Source organism: Uloborus diversus, chromosome 5 (genome assembly GCF_026930045.1).
Source record: "Uloborus diversus isolate 005 chromosome 5, Udiv.v.3.1, whole genome shotgun sequence".
Lineage (NCBI taxonomy): Eukaryota > Metazoa > Arthropoda > Arachnida > Araneae > Uloboridae > Uloborus > Uloborus diversus.
In genome coordinates, this window is record NC_072735.1 from 54,855,692 (window position 1) to 54,874,137 (window position 18,446).

Below are 18,446 nucleotides of genomic sequence, written 5' to 3' on the forward strand. Positions count from 1 at the left end.
GAAAAAAGCTTAGTAATTAAGCATAAATATTTCTTTTGTATATAAAGAATAAAAGTTCAAGTAAACATGAATTTATTTGAAGATAAAAATGCAATGTTAAAATGAACTAACTTTCCATAAAATGCAGGCATGTTTTGCGTTACAATGAACCCATTTTCCATGGAAAAAAATTGAGCTTAAGGATAAAAATGTCATTTCATTCAAAAGCTCACTTCTTCTGCAAAGAGAAAGAAGTTCCTGCACAACCCTGAAACATGCATATGCAATTGCAAATAAATGCTTTTTAATGTTATATTTATTTCCCACATTCAATCAATTAAGTTTGAAAATCATTGGCACATTCTGACCACTGATGAGATTGAAAGACAAACATCCGGTTTACAGGCGGAAATGGACGCATCTATTAGTTTTCAGGGATACTAGCCTCTAAATTAAGCAGAGTCATATTGAAATTAACGGAGCATGCACATCAGATTTTTACTTCTCCTCCTCATTCAGATAGACTCATCCTAACTGGACATTTGCCAATTCCATATCATCCGTGTACAGACTGTAGTTCGAATGCCAGAGAAAAATTTTGCTTTCCATTTACACTTAAAAGTATTTTTATGATATAAGTATTCAATCCTTTTGGATTGAAAAGTTCTAAATAAAAGTTAAAGGTATTGCACTGTATGATTTAACATTGAAAGTGAAATAAAGTGAAAATAGTATATATACTTGGGATCATCTTCTATCACTGTTTTCTTAAGGTAGTTCAAAAAGTAATCACAGAAGTGTAAGCAAACGTCTGGTGACCAAAATCCCTAAAATTTAATTGCTATGTTTTAAAAACATGTAAAAAAATGCACGTAGACCTTTAAATTTAAATGTTATTGTTAACAGCATTTACCTGAGCCAAATTAGGCATATTACTGATTCTGATAACTTCCAATGAATTTACAATACCCAAATCATCTCTCATTCCACAAATCACTTCAGGAATGCCAGCTAAGTAAGATTGTGTCCACCAGTTTAGTAATTTATTTCTGTAAAACAAAAGAAACTATAAAACTGAAAAAAAACTTAATAACTAGTGATGCATTAAATTTGAAAACCTTGGTAAATTGATTCATTTAATTCAGTCACTGATGGGTATTTTTGGTGGGATATTTGTGGTGACTACGTGTAAAATAGTACCTAATTATAAGAGGGATAAAACTTAAATGAATAAACATCTTCAGGGTTGTCATTCAATTCTGGGTGGAAAATTCCCTGTGTGTATTCAGCTTTACGAATAACGAGTGAATACTAATAGTTGTATAAGAACATTAATTATCTTGATAGTCTCATCACAGGAAGAAAAAAAAAAAATAAAGAGAAGGAAAGAAGAATTAATTAAAACTGAAATAACAGTACGGTGACTAAATATTTAATTTTTTAAAAAGATTTCTCTTAATCATTCATTTTGTGAACCTTATACATGATAAAAAGTGCAAAGTTGAGCACAACAAATCAATATTATGATTAATCTCATGGTCCTTAAATGAGCATAAAATTTGAGATGCATATCAAATAAACCTTAATTTTACATTTTATGTTAAAAATTTTAATACTTGAAAAAAAAAAAAAAAAAAACCTTTGAAGTAAAATTACCATTTTTTAAAATTTTATTTTATTTATTTATTTATTTATTTTTGGTAGGTGGGCATTGATTTTTGCCATTAAAAACATTAAAAAAGTAACATTTTTTGCACTTTCCAGGTTTTTATAGTATTTTTCAAAATTCCCAATGATTTTGTTGAATTTTGAATTCTCTGTATTTTTAGGTTTCATCGTGGTGTGGCAGATACCCCTATAAAAATTATGAAGCTGTCTGTTTCACCCTTATTAACATTAAAAAATCTTAAAATAAATTAATAAAAGTAAAAAGATACACATAAACATAACTTTTTCATTTAAAACAAAGCAAACAATGCAGGATAATTTATTATTCCGATTAAAAGATTTGAAGCATGTCATTCACGAAAACACTGTTATGACAAAAAAGAACAATGGGCAAAATCAATTAGCAACTCACACTAAACTGAATAGCACAATTTCAGTAAAGAATTAACATTGGGAAACATAGCCCATAAAAAGAAAGGTAAACTTGAATTTGTTTTGACAAATTAAAAAGTTTTTGCAATCAGATGTTCACTGTAGGTTTCTAAAAGTTGTAATGCTACACAAATTTCAGTTAACACTCCACCTTTTTAATTTATTTTAAATATCATGATAAACATTATTTTATGTTGAAAGCCTTTGTAGGAACCAATTGAGGCAGTGAGAAACAAAGGGATGTAAGTGACAAAATTAGAAATTTGGAGATTACGAGTACAAATGGTAGGTGAGCCCCTCCTCTGTCTTGGGGCCAGAGGTAGTACGAGTAGTCCTGGAAGGAGCTGCTGTACAGCATGATTTAGAAAAAAAATCAATGAAAGCCTACATAGGATGTTATCTTTGTAGTCGCTTTACTCAAAACTTGAAAATATCCACTTACATCCCTTTGCTTCTCACTTCCTCAATTAATATTTATCATCTGAAGCATTGATTGTTTAAAATCAATTTATATTTTTATTTCAGTTGTAACTTCTTTAGTAGTAACTCTTGGTTTTGTGTATTATCATTAGTTGTTAGTTTATTCCATTTTAAGATTAGTGTATGCAAAAATGATTGATAATGAATATTCTCCATACAAGTCGAATGAAATGGATTTCTTCTTGACAACCTATTTTATTTCCTTTTTGGCAGATTTATTGCATTTTCAACTTTTGGGGGAATTATCGTAACTTAGAACATAGCAAATTGGCAATAGATTTGCTATCCAGCATCCAGTAAGAATTTTTAGTGTGATTGAAATTTTGAGTTTAATTTGTTACTTAATTTCTTTCAATCAAAGCAGGAGAAAAAAACGTAGTATCAGAAAAAAAAAGAAAAAAAAAAAACACACACACACACACACACACAAACACAAAAAAACACCCACAAAATCCCTAAGATTAAGTCTCAATAAAAATAGCGAGTATGGTTACTCATTTCACTCCATGAAACATCTAAAATAGGTATGGTTAACAGCAAGTTTCAGTAATAAAACTATATTATTATTATTTTAATATAAAGTTCAATTATAGTTTATTTGGTTTTAAGCCATTGTTTGGCGATGTTTTTTATGCTCACCCAAAACAAAAAACCCTCAAGCAATAAAAAAATACTTTTGTATTAAAAATTAAAGTCAAAATGAACAAGACCTTGAAAAAAAAATGCCAGGAAAAATTTTGAATCATACCGATAGAAATACATTTCTGCACTGATTCTCGTACGCGTCCTTGAAGTTTTCAGCTCCGTGTAGCATGAAGTATCACCAGATCCTGGACCTGGATATCTGTAAGGTATCACAGCATCCACTTCGGCTTTGTATATAAGAGTATGTTCGTTAAAGATATTTTCAAGCATGATGCAAAACTCCTCCAATTGATGAGTTGTTGATGATACATCTGGTTTACTTCCTATTTCACCTGAAAATTCAAGAACTAATTAATACTATTTTTTTCCCTATAAAAAAATCACTTTTCTTTATAAAAGATAATTTATGGAGAATTTATTGAAAATTAAAATATAAAAAATTTAATCCCCCTGTATGATAGGTTAGAAACCACCCTCTAATTGTCTAAGGGGGATTTTTATTTTATTATAATAGTAGCATGTACTTTAATATGAGTCTTCCTAAAAGATTATTTAAATCTTTATGAACCAAATACGATTGTGAAGCAACTTTCAGGGGTTGGTAAACGCCAGCAAGCAGGGGATCGAGCCCCCTAGTAAAAAAATTATAGTTTTGTAAGACTTTTTTAATGAGATCGATACAATACTTAATCAGTTCTACTATTTCATCTATACTACAGTACTACAGTTGTTCTACTATTTAATCTATAAGCACTGTTAATTTACAGAAGAATTCTAACAAACTGTGTTGTTTCTTGGATTAAGACCTGTTTTCAATCGGTTTTTTAAATTCAGCACACTTTAGGTAGTAAATCCATATGCTTACATGTTAAACAGTACGGATTGCATGTTGGTTGATGTTGTACAAAACTTTTTTCTCCGGGTGAAATATATATGATGGTGACACAGTCAAACCTTGTTGTCACATCACTCTTTGAACTTTAGAAGGAAGTGTCGTCATAAGTAGAGCGACATAGTAACTCGAATAGTTTCAAAATATGTAATTGCATTAATTTATAAACTAATTATTATAAATACAGTAAAACCCCTCTAATGTGGACACTAATGGGACAAATTTTTTTGTCCACAATAGAGGTGTGTCTGCAGGAGAGGGGTTTATAATGTTATTTGCCTTTGAATTGAGAAATTAAAAATTGTCCACATAAGAGGGGTGTGTCTGTTAGGAGGGGTTTTACTGTAATACTATTTTAGATTAAATAAGTAAATTAATAAGTCTTAATTTGGTTCCATTTTCATAACTTCAAATTATTGACTCATGTAAGGCTAAAATTATAAAAAAATAAATATGTTTTACATCAACAAAATTGCATTATCTTTAGAATATTGAATGTAGTTTTTTTATTAGCTTTAATTTCACCTCTTTTTAAGAAAAAAATGATTAAAAGTAAGAAGTATTTTTCAATGTTTTATTTTTACATAATTTGCTCTAGTTATACACTGTAAAGCTTTCAGAATTGACAACTAAAAATATTCTTCATTATATGATGTGATTAAGTGCATTATTTAAGAAATAAAAATCACAAAAATGTTACTTTTTTCAAAGAAATGAAGAAATCCCCCCCCCCCTTTCCAAATGCTTGTGGACAAAATGGGGATTGAAAATAAAAACATCAGCCTGGATTGACTTAAATCTAAAATGATTTGATGGGTATAACTTTTGTTTTAAGAATAATAGTTAATAGTATTAAAATGCTTAAGTATAGTAGCTTATATAAACCATAAAGTATCTTTTCAACTTACTAACATATTTTACATATTTGCATGATAAAGATTTTAGAAGCAGATACCAAACATTTAAAAAATACTTTACAATTGTTCTACTTTTATTTTAGAAGAAAAATAATTACTGGTTGTCATATATTGTTCAAATTTATAACCCCATGACTGAAACATGAGTTGCTTAGGAGTTGCATTTTTATTTTCTTCTATGTCTTCATCTGAATCTATTGCACAGAAATATATGACTCCTTCATATCTTGTTGCACAGATTTCCCATTGAGGGCGGATACAACCTTTTAAGTAGGGTGTACACATAATTTTCACTAGTGCACCTCTAACTGTAACAAAATCAGTTTTCCTGCAAAAAAGAAAAACAAAGTGTTTGAGAACTACTAAAGGTAACATTTTCCTAGCTATGCTTATTTTACTAGAGAATTGATTTCGAAGCGGTGGTTTGAAAACCCCTAGGGGTTTACGAGGTGCACAGATAGTATTTGCGAAAATAATATTGTGATGGCGGACATTTAAATCCCTAACGTGTAAAGATAATTTAATACATTTATTGTACTGTTAGAAACTTTGAAATAAAAAATCTCATTCTGATAAGAATAATAACAATACCTCCATCTAACCAATTCTATTCAAACAGATGTATACCATTAAAGTTTTTTTTTTTTTTTTTCAAATATGTGCAATGGTGCCCATGACAGGGTGTTCATGGCTCAGAGTATGAAATGAAATTTTTAGCAGGTGTGCCTTTCAAGCAGTCTTTTTCTGGGCTTTTATGGGGTTGCTCCTTAGTATTTGGGAAGGGGGCGGGGCTATTCCTCTTTCGGAGGATAGGTATACCTGATTAATAATGTAATCATTTTTTTTGCTATTATTTTAGTTTGTATCATTGTTCGGATGATTTTTGGTCATGTTTTCATTTCTTGGTATGAACAAATGTGTAACAAAGGGAGAAAAAAAAACATTTTAAAATTTTATAAACAATAATGGCTTTAAAATTGAAACATATGAAACAGCACCAAAAAGAAGTCTGTTGAGTTTTAACACCCCCCCCCCCCCCCGTTTTTACGCAAAGTTCGGCGCCTACAGTGGTTGTTTAAATAAATTTGGTAGCGGTATTAATTAATCAAAATATTATCTTTTTCATATTTTCTATACCTATTTCCAGTTGCGTTTTGTGTCATTCACCTTTTTACATCAAAATTGCTGCACGATCTATCTCTAATTTTTCTTATCCGTCTCTATTTTAACCTCCTTTTCTAATCTAAATGAAGATCATTCAAAAAACTGCTTTATTCATTTAACTAAATAGTGCAAAAAAAAAGAAAAAACTCTCTCCTTGTTCCCTGTAGTATGCAAAAAGCAGTGTTTGCAAAAAAAAAAAAAAAAAGAACGGCGAACTTCTTTTGGAATCACTACTATTTTTGAGTAATTGCTGAGCTATCAACAATATGTCATTGCTGTTATCTGCTATGTTGTTATCGGCTTTAAACCCCTGAAATGTCCCAAGTGATGTTCAGAGCACAACTGCTCAGGCTCTGCCCTTCAGGGGCGTGCTTAGAGTTTTAGCGGCCCTGTGCGAAATTTTGTTTTAATAGTCAAAAGACAATCATTTTTGTTACTTATTCACTTCTAAAACATAACACATTTCATTAGCAGGTTTATTTATTTATTTTGAAGAACGGGCGGGATTTAGTCTTTCCGTGGCCCTAAGCTATTTCAAGTTTTGGGTATCTTTTGTAGTCCGGACAACTTTTCTGTCGGTAGCAAAAAAGGCCATTTTTTTAACGCCACCCCTTGCTCTTTACTATGTTGTACTCTTTCCTCCTGTGATACATAAGGCCATGCTAGACTTTTTGTGTCGTTTTATTAATGTGCTGTTCTGTCCTTCTCTAATTGTACTTAAGAGAGGAAATAGTATCAAGAGAGTGGTGCAGAGCTCCATTTTAAATGGGGTATAGAATATTTCCAATTTTCAGGGGTCTGGGGGTAATTTTTGTAATATAGGTATAAAATTCTGCATGTTTTATCCCTATAAGGAATAATTGGAGCTGCAAAAACCTTGGGGGAAAATAGGCAAATATAAATATACTCTTTTGCAAATTACGATTATACGCAGTAAAAATTGTTTTTGCGTCGACAAATCAATGACAGCAGAGAGAAAAAGTGAGGGAGAAGAGAATATTATGCATTGTTATTTCCTTACATCGTCTGTCGGTTCAATTCAATTATTTTTTGATCACGCCTCCAACCCACCCAAATATACAACAATGAATAAAATACAAAATAATGGATTTTAAAAAAACACGCTTTAAAAGAAATGGTGCACAGAGTTAGAAAATAGGTAACAAGAGAGTAACATGCTGCCCATTTGGACAATAATTCATAATTTATACATTTGATCTTTACTACTAATAATAAAAAGCTGAAAGTCCGGATCTCTGCTGAATGTCTATGACACGCATAGAGCCTAAACCGATCGGCCGATTTTCATGAAATTTGTCAGATAATTAGTTTGTAGCATGGGGATGTGATTTTTTGAAAATTCAATTTTGTTCTTTTTCTATTTCAATTTTAAGAACATTTTACTGACCAAGTTATCATAACCTGGAGGAGCAAGTTACCAAATGTGGTCGAGCAAATTATCATGACATGGGCAAGCAAATGAACATAGCAAATTGGCGAGAAATTCATCATCCATCATTTGTAAATATACAAGCTAACCAAATGACCTTTTAATTGTCTACTATGGGCAAAGCGGTGCGGGTACTGATAGTAAGAAATAAATTGAAGCACACTTTGCTTAGGAATTTCAAAGACTTCTTTTTAAGGATTCTAGAAAAATTAAAATTATAAGGAACTTCATTTTCCCTTTCCAATCTCTGAAATTTATTACTAGATTGTACAGGTTTACAGTATTGTTCTGACTTAGTAAGAAATAACTATTTTAAGTTTAAAAGAAAGAAAAAACTATAGATTTCTCATCAAAACAAGTTTTCTTTTAATTACAAGTAGTGCAGAAAACGAAAAGGAATAGATGTAGTGTTAGTGTCATACATATTTTTTGGGCTAAACAGATTAACAATATGCAGCAGAAGTAAGATAAAAGCAAGAAATAAAAAAGAGTTTCCAGAATACAGCATTTGGGATTAAATAAACAGCAAGATATGAAACATGTGAGTCGCAAAAATTTATCGCAAGTTACAGAAACGTGAGAACCATGATTTTTGCATTTTTAATGCAAGATGTAGCAAGGAGCTGAATTTGTTAATTTTGGCATTTCTCCATCTACCCTCACCCATTTTTTTTATAAATTTTAAAATTTTCGGTTTTTATCCACTTTTCCAACTTTTCATGGATTTCAAGCACTTTAAAATGAAATTTATTTTTTCAAGTATTGAACATTTTTCAGGAGCAAATCATGAAATTTTCGGAGGAGGAGGAAACCTTCAACAAAGTGGGTGCCCTAAGCTATAGCTTGCTTATTTTATAGGTAAATCTGTTTTTTTTTTTTTTTTAATTTATTGTTTTAGCTTCTAATTTGTTGAAATATTTGTTGATTACTTAAATATTGCAATGGAATGCATAGCTCGTTCAGCGGATATTTTCATTTATATACTTTCTCTAATGGTTTTCAGTTCAAAATAGTCATTTTCAACAATCCAGTGACAGCTTAACTACTTGTAATACAGTACAAGGTGTTTGTTTCCCCCCTTAGCAAAGGACATTCGCTATCTCTTCATTTTAATTCTGAACTATTAAAAAAACAAAAAAAAAGTCTTGGGTCTTTTCTTTTAAGATTTTGAAAGGTGTGTTGTTACCATGTGTAAAGTCCTTCAAAGTGAAAGGACACACAGCCCCCCCCCCCCTGCTTCCCACCGAAATCCACCCATGTTTCACTTACTTTTATACCAGCAATTATAGAAGAAATGAAACACAAAAAATACATGTATATATTAAAATAAAAACAATTATATTTTAGATTGTTCATAAGCTATAGTTAAGACAATGAGACTACGGTGAAAAATATCAAATATTGCAAACTGATCAACAAAAATACATAACACTAAAGAAATTTATTGCATGATAACTTAAATTTTTTCACTAAAAATTAAAAGTTTGAAATTTCTGTTGAAAGTAAAAATGTGAAAATAAAGAAATAAATATAAAAAGAGAAAATTTCTATCTTTTTCAAATACAACCGTACAGTTTGCCACCCCCTAAGCACGGCCCTGCTGCCCCTTAGTTATTTATGACGTCATGGCTGAGATGTTTGGGCAGCTTGTGCCAGTACTCCGCCAGTAAATGCATCTGTAGATTCATAAAATTATTAAGCACAATAATAGCATAATTATAGATAATATAGATGAAAAGCATAATTATAGATGAGAAGTTGGATGCTATTGGAATTACAGAGACATGGGCTACTAAATTTGATATAGATGTATTACATATTGCTGGTTATAATTTGATTAGACAAGATACAGTAGACAAAAGAGGCGGAGGGGTTTTATTTTATGTTGGAGACAATTTTATTTGCGTCATAAATGATAAACCTACTGATATTGATATGGTTTGGCTGGAGTTGATGAGCAATAAGGGCAAAAAATTGCTCTTTGGAAACATTTATAGGCTACCTAATTCAAGCCAGGGACAAGATGAACAGTATCGTATTATTAGTCACATGTCCAGTACGGGATCCGTCATCATAAAGAGGGATTTCAATTTTCCGGGTATTGACTGGACTAATTTTTATCCTAGTAATGGCAGAGAAGAGGAATTTTTAAAAGTAATTGGTGACTGTTTCTTAGATCAAGTTGCAACTCAGCCACTCAGGGAGCTCGAGAGGAGGTGATTTTGGATCTAGTTTTCTGTGGTGTAGGAAGTTCTGTTCAGTGGTTGTGTGTAGGGGATCATACCAGCATTAGGTTCCGGATTGAATTCGAAGTGTACAAAGTTGAAAATTTTATGTTTGTGCCTAATTTCAGTAACACTGATTTTGTTGCAGTTAGGCAGAGCTTGAAAGAGGTTTTCTCGTCAGGATTGGAAAATAGCGATGTAGATCAGCAGTGGACAGAATTTAGGGAAAAACTAGCAAAAACGGTTGGGGATTATGTTCCATTTAGGAGAAAAGGTGTTGGTACTAAAATTTGGCCTATGTGGTTCTCCAGGGAGATTAAAGAAGCTCTAAATTATAAGCAAGCGGCTTTTCCTCAGTTTAAAGAAACTAGTCACAGTGCAGATAGGATCCAGTACTGTAAGGCAAGACGAAATTTTTAGTATATGGTACCGATTTGGAAAAGGAAATTGGAGCAAAGGGGCTAGCAGATAACATTGACAGGAATCCTGTAAGATTTTTTGCTTACACTAATTCTAAGAAAGCACGAAATAGTCAAAATGGGCCATTGGTTGATGAGCATGGAAATTTAATCCAAAATAATAGAGCTATTGCAAATGTTCTTAATAACTTTTTTCCAGTGTGTTTAAGGATAACTGTATCTCAACAGTTGACACTAGCTATTATGCAGCTTGAAGATTTTGTGTTTTCCAGGGAGGAGGTTCTATTTCATTTGAAAAAAAATAAAGCAACTAAAGCTCCGGGACCAGATAATATTTATCCAAAAATTTTAGTTGAATGTTCAGAGGAATTAGTTGATGTTATTTTAAATATTTTCAATGTTTCTTATAACTTGGGGACAGTGCCAGAGGACTGGAAACTGGCTAACATAGTGCCGCTCTTCAAGAATGTGTCTAATGGTAGTGCTGGGAATTAGAGACCTGTAAGTCTAACTTTAGTGGTTTGTAAGATTTTTGAAACTTTGATCAAAATTAAGATTATGAATTGCTTAGAGAATAATAGTCTGTTGACTAGTTTGCAGTATGGGCTCAGGAAAGGTAAAAAAATCATGTGCTACTAATTCATTGTATTTCTACGACAAGGTTACCTTGGTTTTAGATTAGATAACAAAAAGTGTGTGAATGTTGTTTATATTGATTTTCAAAAGGCTTTCGATAAGGTACCACATGTTGCTCTTCTCAGCAAACTATCTAATATAGGAATCGGAGGAAAAACTGTACTTTCGGGTTAGAAATTGGCTGACTGGAAGGAAACAAAGAGTAGTTGCGAAGGGAAACCATTCTAAATGATGTGATGTTTTAAGCGGGTTTCCTCAGGGTTCAGTTTTAGGCCCTCCCTTGTTTATTATTTTTATGAATGACATCAATGAAAATATTTCTGGAAGCATGAATTGTTTGGCTGATGATTTTCAAAGTCATGGGGATCCTGGAAAATGAAGAACAAGTAAAAAAGATTCAATAGGATTTAGATCATATTACTAAGTGGTCGGACAAGCGACGTATTGCAATTAATGTAGGGGAATGTCAAGGTGCTACACTTAGGTCATGGAAATAAGCATACAAGTTATCGTTTAAAAGGTTCAATCATTAGTCAGGCAGAAAATGTTATTGACCTGGGTATCTTAATAAATCAGGACTTCAAGTTTAGTCAACAATGCAGCATTGCAAGTAACAAAGCCTTAAGTTTATTAATAGATCTATTTCAAACAAATCTAAGAAGTACTAAAAATACACCACCAGCTCAGTTATTCCACACGAGGACTGCAGTTTCGTACTTGGAATAACTGAGCTGGTGGTGTATTTTTAGTATTTCTACCTTAGGGCGGTAACTTACTACAAAAATCTAAGAAGATTCTTCTGCCTTTATATAGGAGTTTAGTAAGACCCCATTTGGAGTATGCTGTGCACTTTTGGTCCCTTTATCTGAGGAAAGATATTTGTGTATTGGAAAGGGTTCAAAGAAGGGTAACTAGACTAGTAAGGGGACTTTCAGATTTAGATTATGATACCAGACTTAATAGGCTTAATATGTATAGCCTGGAGCAAAGGAGAGTCAGAAGGGACATGATTCAGTTGTTTAAATTTATCAAAATGAATGATGTTAAATGATTAAATTTTTGCACAGAAAGTAGGACAAGGGGGCATTGTTTTAAGCTATTCAAATCTTAGGCTAACCTGGAAATTAGGAAAAACTACTTCTTTAGTAAGATTGTGGACACTTGGAACAGCTTACCGGAAGAGATGGTAATGAGCAAAGGGGTGGATAGCTTTAAGCGGGCCATTGATCTTCATTGAGGACTAATAAATCTACTAGGACCAGCCTAGGTGGGTCAAGAGCCTGTTGCTGGTTGTCACATTTGTATTAGTAATGTGACAATTTTAACTCATATTAAAAGTGCTTAGTTAAATATTAAACATTAGTCAGAAAAAAAAAAGAAAATGCACAGATTAATAAATATTTTTCATTTCTGAATTATGTGTAAAAGTAGGTAACAGAAGAAAAATGAGTAAAACAGAAATGCTATATTAACTCCGTTAAAATTATTTAAAATGTAAAATGAAATATTAGATACAAATAATGAAAGAAACCTTAATTTTAAGTCTACATATTGAAAAAATAATATAAGAAAATAAAGAGCGATTTGAGGATGCATTTATTTTTTGAAGACTTTAGTTTATGCTGAATATCCAATATATAGCAAAATATCGGATAGTGTAGAAAATATCATGATATTTTCGAACCTTGATCTAAGGCTACAGTAACTTTGTCCAGCAAACAGAAAAAAAATAACCTTTTAAATGAAACAAACCCTAACAAAATATATTGTACTGGTCTTAAGAAAAGAAACTTTAAAGATTTTGTCAAAAGAAAATTAGCCTAATAATCTCTGGAAAATAAATTTTAAAACACAGAATGTATGATAAATTATATCAGAATGGCTGTTTTTTTTATTCATAAGTAAAATTATAATATGCTAACAATATTTTAATTGTACTGTATTGTATGCCTTTATTATCTTAGCTAAGGAACAAAAACAATTATTCTCTTAACACATAGAATATTCCATAATTAATAAAAACATCATGAATAATCTGAAAAATTAATTTTTAAATGCAGAACACATAGCATAAATATGTATGAGAATTTTAATGCTACATTGTTTAAACTCTATTTCATGCATTTGCTATTTTCATTGGTTATGCAAGCCCCTTCTTTCGAATTTTTCTAGGAGAGGTCAAAGGGTATGAAAAAATTCAATCAAAAAATAACAAAATTGTGGCCACTTACGTGTAAGTACATTAATTTGTTAAAGCAGGGGAGGTGGTAATTGCCCACTCATGACACCTTAAAATATCTAACTACAGTTGAGTCAGTAATACGAAATGCCAAAAATTCAAATTTGTTCTTATTAACAGTTATTCATATCCATGCTGAATAAGTAAAATGGGGAAAAATAAATATGTAAATTTAAAACAGAACTGCTTTGTAACTCATTTATAAGGTTCTTTTCACGAATTGTTAGTGCCTTTCTTTTTATGCTTGCCATTTTCAGCTTTTAATGGGCTACCAAATAAAGCAACATTCAGTTCGTAAGAAACGTTGGACTGCCAGACAGGATAGATACTACGGAATTTTTTCTTGGATGAACCAGAAAAAGCTAAGCTTATTTACAGCATGAAATAACGTGCTTTATTGAAATTCTAGGAGATACTAAATAGAAGGTCAGAAATAGTCGGATAGTAATTTTTATTGTGCAAAATCTTTTTAGCGATGACTGAAGAACCATTCGAAGAAAGGTGATAATAAGGGGATAGGTGGTATTTACTCAGATGAAATGATAGATAGTTTTATCTCCAAGCAGAATGACTTGTCCAAAACTAAACAGGTGTAATGAGTTTAAACTCTTTCAGAATAACAGGCCTTGGCTACCCACAATGCAGCCCAGAATATTTTCCACTCCCTAGAGAGCTAACAAGTATGAACTTGGGGGTGTATGTTCAAGATTAAGAAGAGGCAGGTGATATAAAGGACAATTGGGTGATAATGCCTGTGTTGACAGCAGTTTCACTTTCACTTAAAATTTCAGTGCTACACCACCCGGAAATGGTTGAATAACTGTCACTACTTGAATAAAAGAAAATGGTTGGAAGTTACTGACAGGATTAAGGAATTCATGGAGAGCTTTCTAAAGTGATATAAAATTGTTGAAAAAGAAAATTGAAGCACTCATCAATATTTTTCCCAGGAAGAGGTCAGAAGTTTTGTTTTAACCGAAGCTTATAATAATATATAAGCTTAATAAGTCATTTTGGTCTCGTATTATCTGTAACATTTTTAATGTAATTTAATAGTAAACAAAATTTAATTATAGTTTTAGCCGTGATTTCGTATTAACCGTGGTAGTGTTAAAAAGAGTTCAAGTGTTTTATTTAGGATTAAAGACAACTATATTTTAAAACACAATATTTCATTTAATTTATAAATAATATGATAATAAAGCAACATAGAAAAACAAACAAACTTCGAAAGTGTCTGGAGTTTCTTCTGGTTACGCGATAGCCACTTCAATGTTTGATACATTTTTTCAATTGTATTGTAATAATGAAAAACATCCAATTTACAATTAACATTTAGATCAATTTCCAAATCGCGCATTTTCAGAGGAAAAACTAAATATTTCATTTGACTTTTGTTCTCTAACAATTGCCGGCTTGAATCGATAGAAAAGAATCCTATTTCTCTTGGTTTCCCAAACACATGTCGATCATGTGCACCGCTTAATTGAAATGGATCGGTTGAATCTTTTTCATCAGACTGAAGTTTTGAAAACCATATCTCATTTACTGGGTTTATTTCCATTTATACGGATAACATATGACCACATGTTTGAAGAAATCGCTAAATCGCTGTCGCTTCTATTGTTGTTGTAAACAAAACAAAGTGACGTGTTGCCATTCCACAAACGAAGACTTTTTTAAAAGTTGCGTTAGGAGAATAATATGAAGGGAGCAGTGCATGTCAATGAAACCTTGGCTGGTCTTAGCTGCATGTGAATGCTAGAGTAGTGTGCCTAGGGACTCTAAGCTAGATGACTAACTACAACGGCACATGCGTTTCTTTTTAAGCAAATAATAGAATATGCGTAGCCACGGTGGCTCTACCTGAAACAGCGGGCTTCGCGATTCAGTGGGCTAAGGTTCAAGTCAGCCATGAAGCAAATTTCAGGATACTTTTTCTATTTCTATTCAAGAGTCACAACTGACTTCAACTGTATTTATGTCGAGGTCTGCATACTAGTGCCTTGCCTCCATTATTTTATATACCGATAGATGGCAGCACCATCACCGGATCGAACAGTTAATGAGAATTTAGAACTAGTCCAAGAGCTAATAGCTACCTGGTACTAGCACCCCAGAGGTATCGTTTCACTTGGAGGACATTGAGACCACGAGCATATTTAACGTCGCCCAGTCCCCTTTAATGACGACGGTGGGTCTTCGACCAGCGGGGATCGAACCCGAGCCCCTCCGGCCCCGAGTCCAATGCCCTACCGATCTTCAGGATACTTTTCAAAGAAAAACCTAAACGATGCCAAAATGATTTATTATATATATATATATATATATATATATATATATATATATATATATATATATATATATATATATATATATATATATATATATTATAAGAATCGTTGTTTTATTTTTACTTATTATTTAACTAACAATGTAAAATTTAAGACTTTTTTTTTGAACCCGCTAATCTCAGGGACTACTGGTTCGAATTGAAAATTCTTTTTGTGTTGAATAGTCCTACCATTCAGGAACGCTATAGGCTATATAACATCGCGCTACGACATATGCGCTTCTTTTTAAACAAGTAGTAGAATATGCGTAGCCACGGTGGCTCTACCTCAAACAGCGGGCTTCGCGATTCAGTGGGCTAAGGTTCGAGTCAGCCATGAAGCAAATTTCAGGGTACTTTTCAGAGAAAACCCTAAACGATGCCAAAAATGATTTGTTATTAAATATATATATATATATATACTAGAGGACCCGACTGACGTTGTTCTGTTCAAACTATATAAATTGAAATGTTAAAATTTTAATATACTATCAAGTGTTTGAACCTTTCTGTTGAAAAAAATTAGTAAAATGAAAATGTTTTAAGCTGCTTGGTGTCAGAATGCGTATATTTATTACAACTTGATTGATCTAATGTCTACTGAGCAGTTATTAAAAATAGAAAAAATAGTTATTATTAACTGTTTTTTCTCGCGTACTTGAAAGATCTTCATACAATGGTGTGTAAAAATTAAGGACGAGACGGTTTTTTCAATATAACTTTGTACAAAAGCTTTCCAAATCAACACATTTAATACCGTAAGATCCCCAATACGTAAGGACATGTGTATTGTCCGTTTTTCACTAGTTGAGACTTGACCACGCCCCCAACACGTGGTATCGGAAGATTCTATATGCGTCTTTTGGGGATGAGGCTTCAGATCAACACTGAGAAAGGTTGCAATTGGCCATCGTTATCGCGCTGTAAGAAGATGAGTGTTCTATAATTTTCTAAGAAATTACCTCCCACAATCTTTCCCGAAAAAAAGGTGTGCTACTAAGACAATTGTTCGACTTAAGAGTATTTTAAGATTTGCAGTGTATTTCTATACGTTTTGGGTTAATTTATTATTGATTTTGCGAAGGAAATCCTAAACTTTCTGTCTTTCACGCTAAGTAAACATTTTCTGAAAACACTGTGAACAGTTGCAGGTGAAATCGGAAGGAAAATTTTTCCTTCTATTCTGCTGAAACTTTCACAGCTCTCAAACGTGGGTTTTTCATAGGTATTCTAATTATAAATCTCTAATCGCATATTGTTAACTTTCCTGGTCAATCATTTCTCACCTTATTTTCGATCCGATTTTCTTCTTTAAAGCGTTTATTAAATATTACACAGTGCTTAGGGATAAATGAACTACTTTTGCAATATTTCGAACTGTTTTACTTCGAATCTAATGAAGAATTAATGCGTTTTCGAATTGTGTTTGTTGTTACTTTGCGAATACGAGTCATTTTTAAAATAATACGTAGATTTGTAAAGTGAACAAGCAAAAATTAATGCCAAAAGATTTTTTAACTATCACCGCATTGAAAAAATAAAAAATAAAAAAAAAAGAAAGAAAGAAAACGACAGACGATAACTTTAATTTCGAATTTTTCTGAAAATATTTCTCTGTCACCACATTTTTGTCCCATTTCAAACAGTTAATATTTTGTAAAAAAAAATGTTGAATTGATGTAATCATGTAGAGACAGTATGAAAAAGTATTGAACTACTATTTCGATTCCTAGGCACTTCATTTTTAACCATACACATTTAAAGCCTGCGAACAATTTTGGAAGCCTCAGTAGTTAAGTTGCACTCTGTGTGACACATTTCAATACTTTATTACTTTTTTTTTCCCAATATGGTTTTTATTCTTCAGAAATGAAAAAAGGAACAAAACAAAAATTAAAGCTTTTCACATGCCAATATGGTTATCTACAGAATAATTGAATAAGCGCCTGAAACAACGTTTTATGTTACTGTTTTAACCTACTTCTTTTTCTAAATACGAAAAAATATACATGCTTTTTTTTATTCAAGTTTTTTCGATTACTCTAAAAGTAATTCAGTTCTTCCAGTACTTTTACGGAACAGCGTTACGTGTGGGGATCATAAAATAGGCAAAAGTTTGTTGCCCGTTTTCTAATACAGATCCGAACAAGGACGGACACAAGGGAGGGGCGATGGGGCGACCGTCCCTTCCTTGAGTCGAGATGCAGAACTCTTCCACGGCATGTCTTTGATACTGAAGTTGAAAACTGTTTTAGCCTATCTTCAATAGTTTGACGAAGCTCTTGCTGTCTGGAAAATGAAAGTGTAGCACATATCTTATTCTTAACACATTACTGATAGAGATCTGAACTTTGTATAGGAAGTATTTCAAAGTTCCAAAAACTCAATTTTAGAAGATTTTAGATGATATTAAATAGGGTTATAGGGTTCAAGGGCTCTTCTCAGGAAAGATTGGAAAATTGAAGTCCCCCCCCCCCAAAAAAAAGAGGAACTTTAATGGGACACCTTTGATGGCGTTAAGGTAAGGGATGGGGTTTGGTACACTCCTCCGCAATTTTGTAGAAAAGGAAGTCCCTCCCCTTCCCAAAATAACTGAAATAAGACGATCTTTCATGGTGTTTGGAAATGGGGGAGGGGGGCGGAGGTTTGCGAATTTATAAAAGGGTAAGGGTGTGAAATCAATCGCCCCCTCCTTGAATAGTTTCTGGATCCGTTCTTGGCTCTGAATGTAAAATGCGTTATTTTTATCAAGAAACGTTGCTATAGTCAACCTATTCAGTTGTTCAACATATACCACACTGGCAAGGAAACTGACTCAACCACAAGAAAAAAAACAGCAATGGAGAAAATTAAGGTTTGACGCAATAGTAATTTTAAGTGATTTAGTCTCAAACATTACAATATGCGTATTCAACTTATTATGTGATGTTTATTAATTAGTTTTTGAAGTATAGATACATAATGCATA

At 32.3% G+C, this 18,446-nt stretch overlaps 1 protein-coding gene across 1 annotated transcript in view; it reads right to left on the reverse strand.

The window, feature by feature from the left end:
• Window positions 1–656: 656 nt before the first annotated feature.
• The window catches only part of LOC129222930 (uncharacterized), a 51,359-nt gene continuing 33,569 nt past the window's right edge, over window positions 657–18,446 (reverse strand). The window contains exons 4-6 of the mRNA XM_054857490.1: window positions 3,308–3,536; window positions 893–1,028; window positions 657–806 (exon numbers count right to left, since the gene is read on the reverse strand). Coding sequence (XP_054713465.1) covers window positions 657–806; window positions 893–1,028; window positions 3,308–3,536 — 515 coding nt within the window. The remainder of the gene's footprint in view (window positions 807–892; window positions 1,029–3,307; window positions 3,537–18,446) is intronic.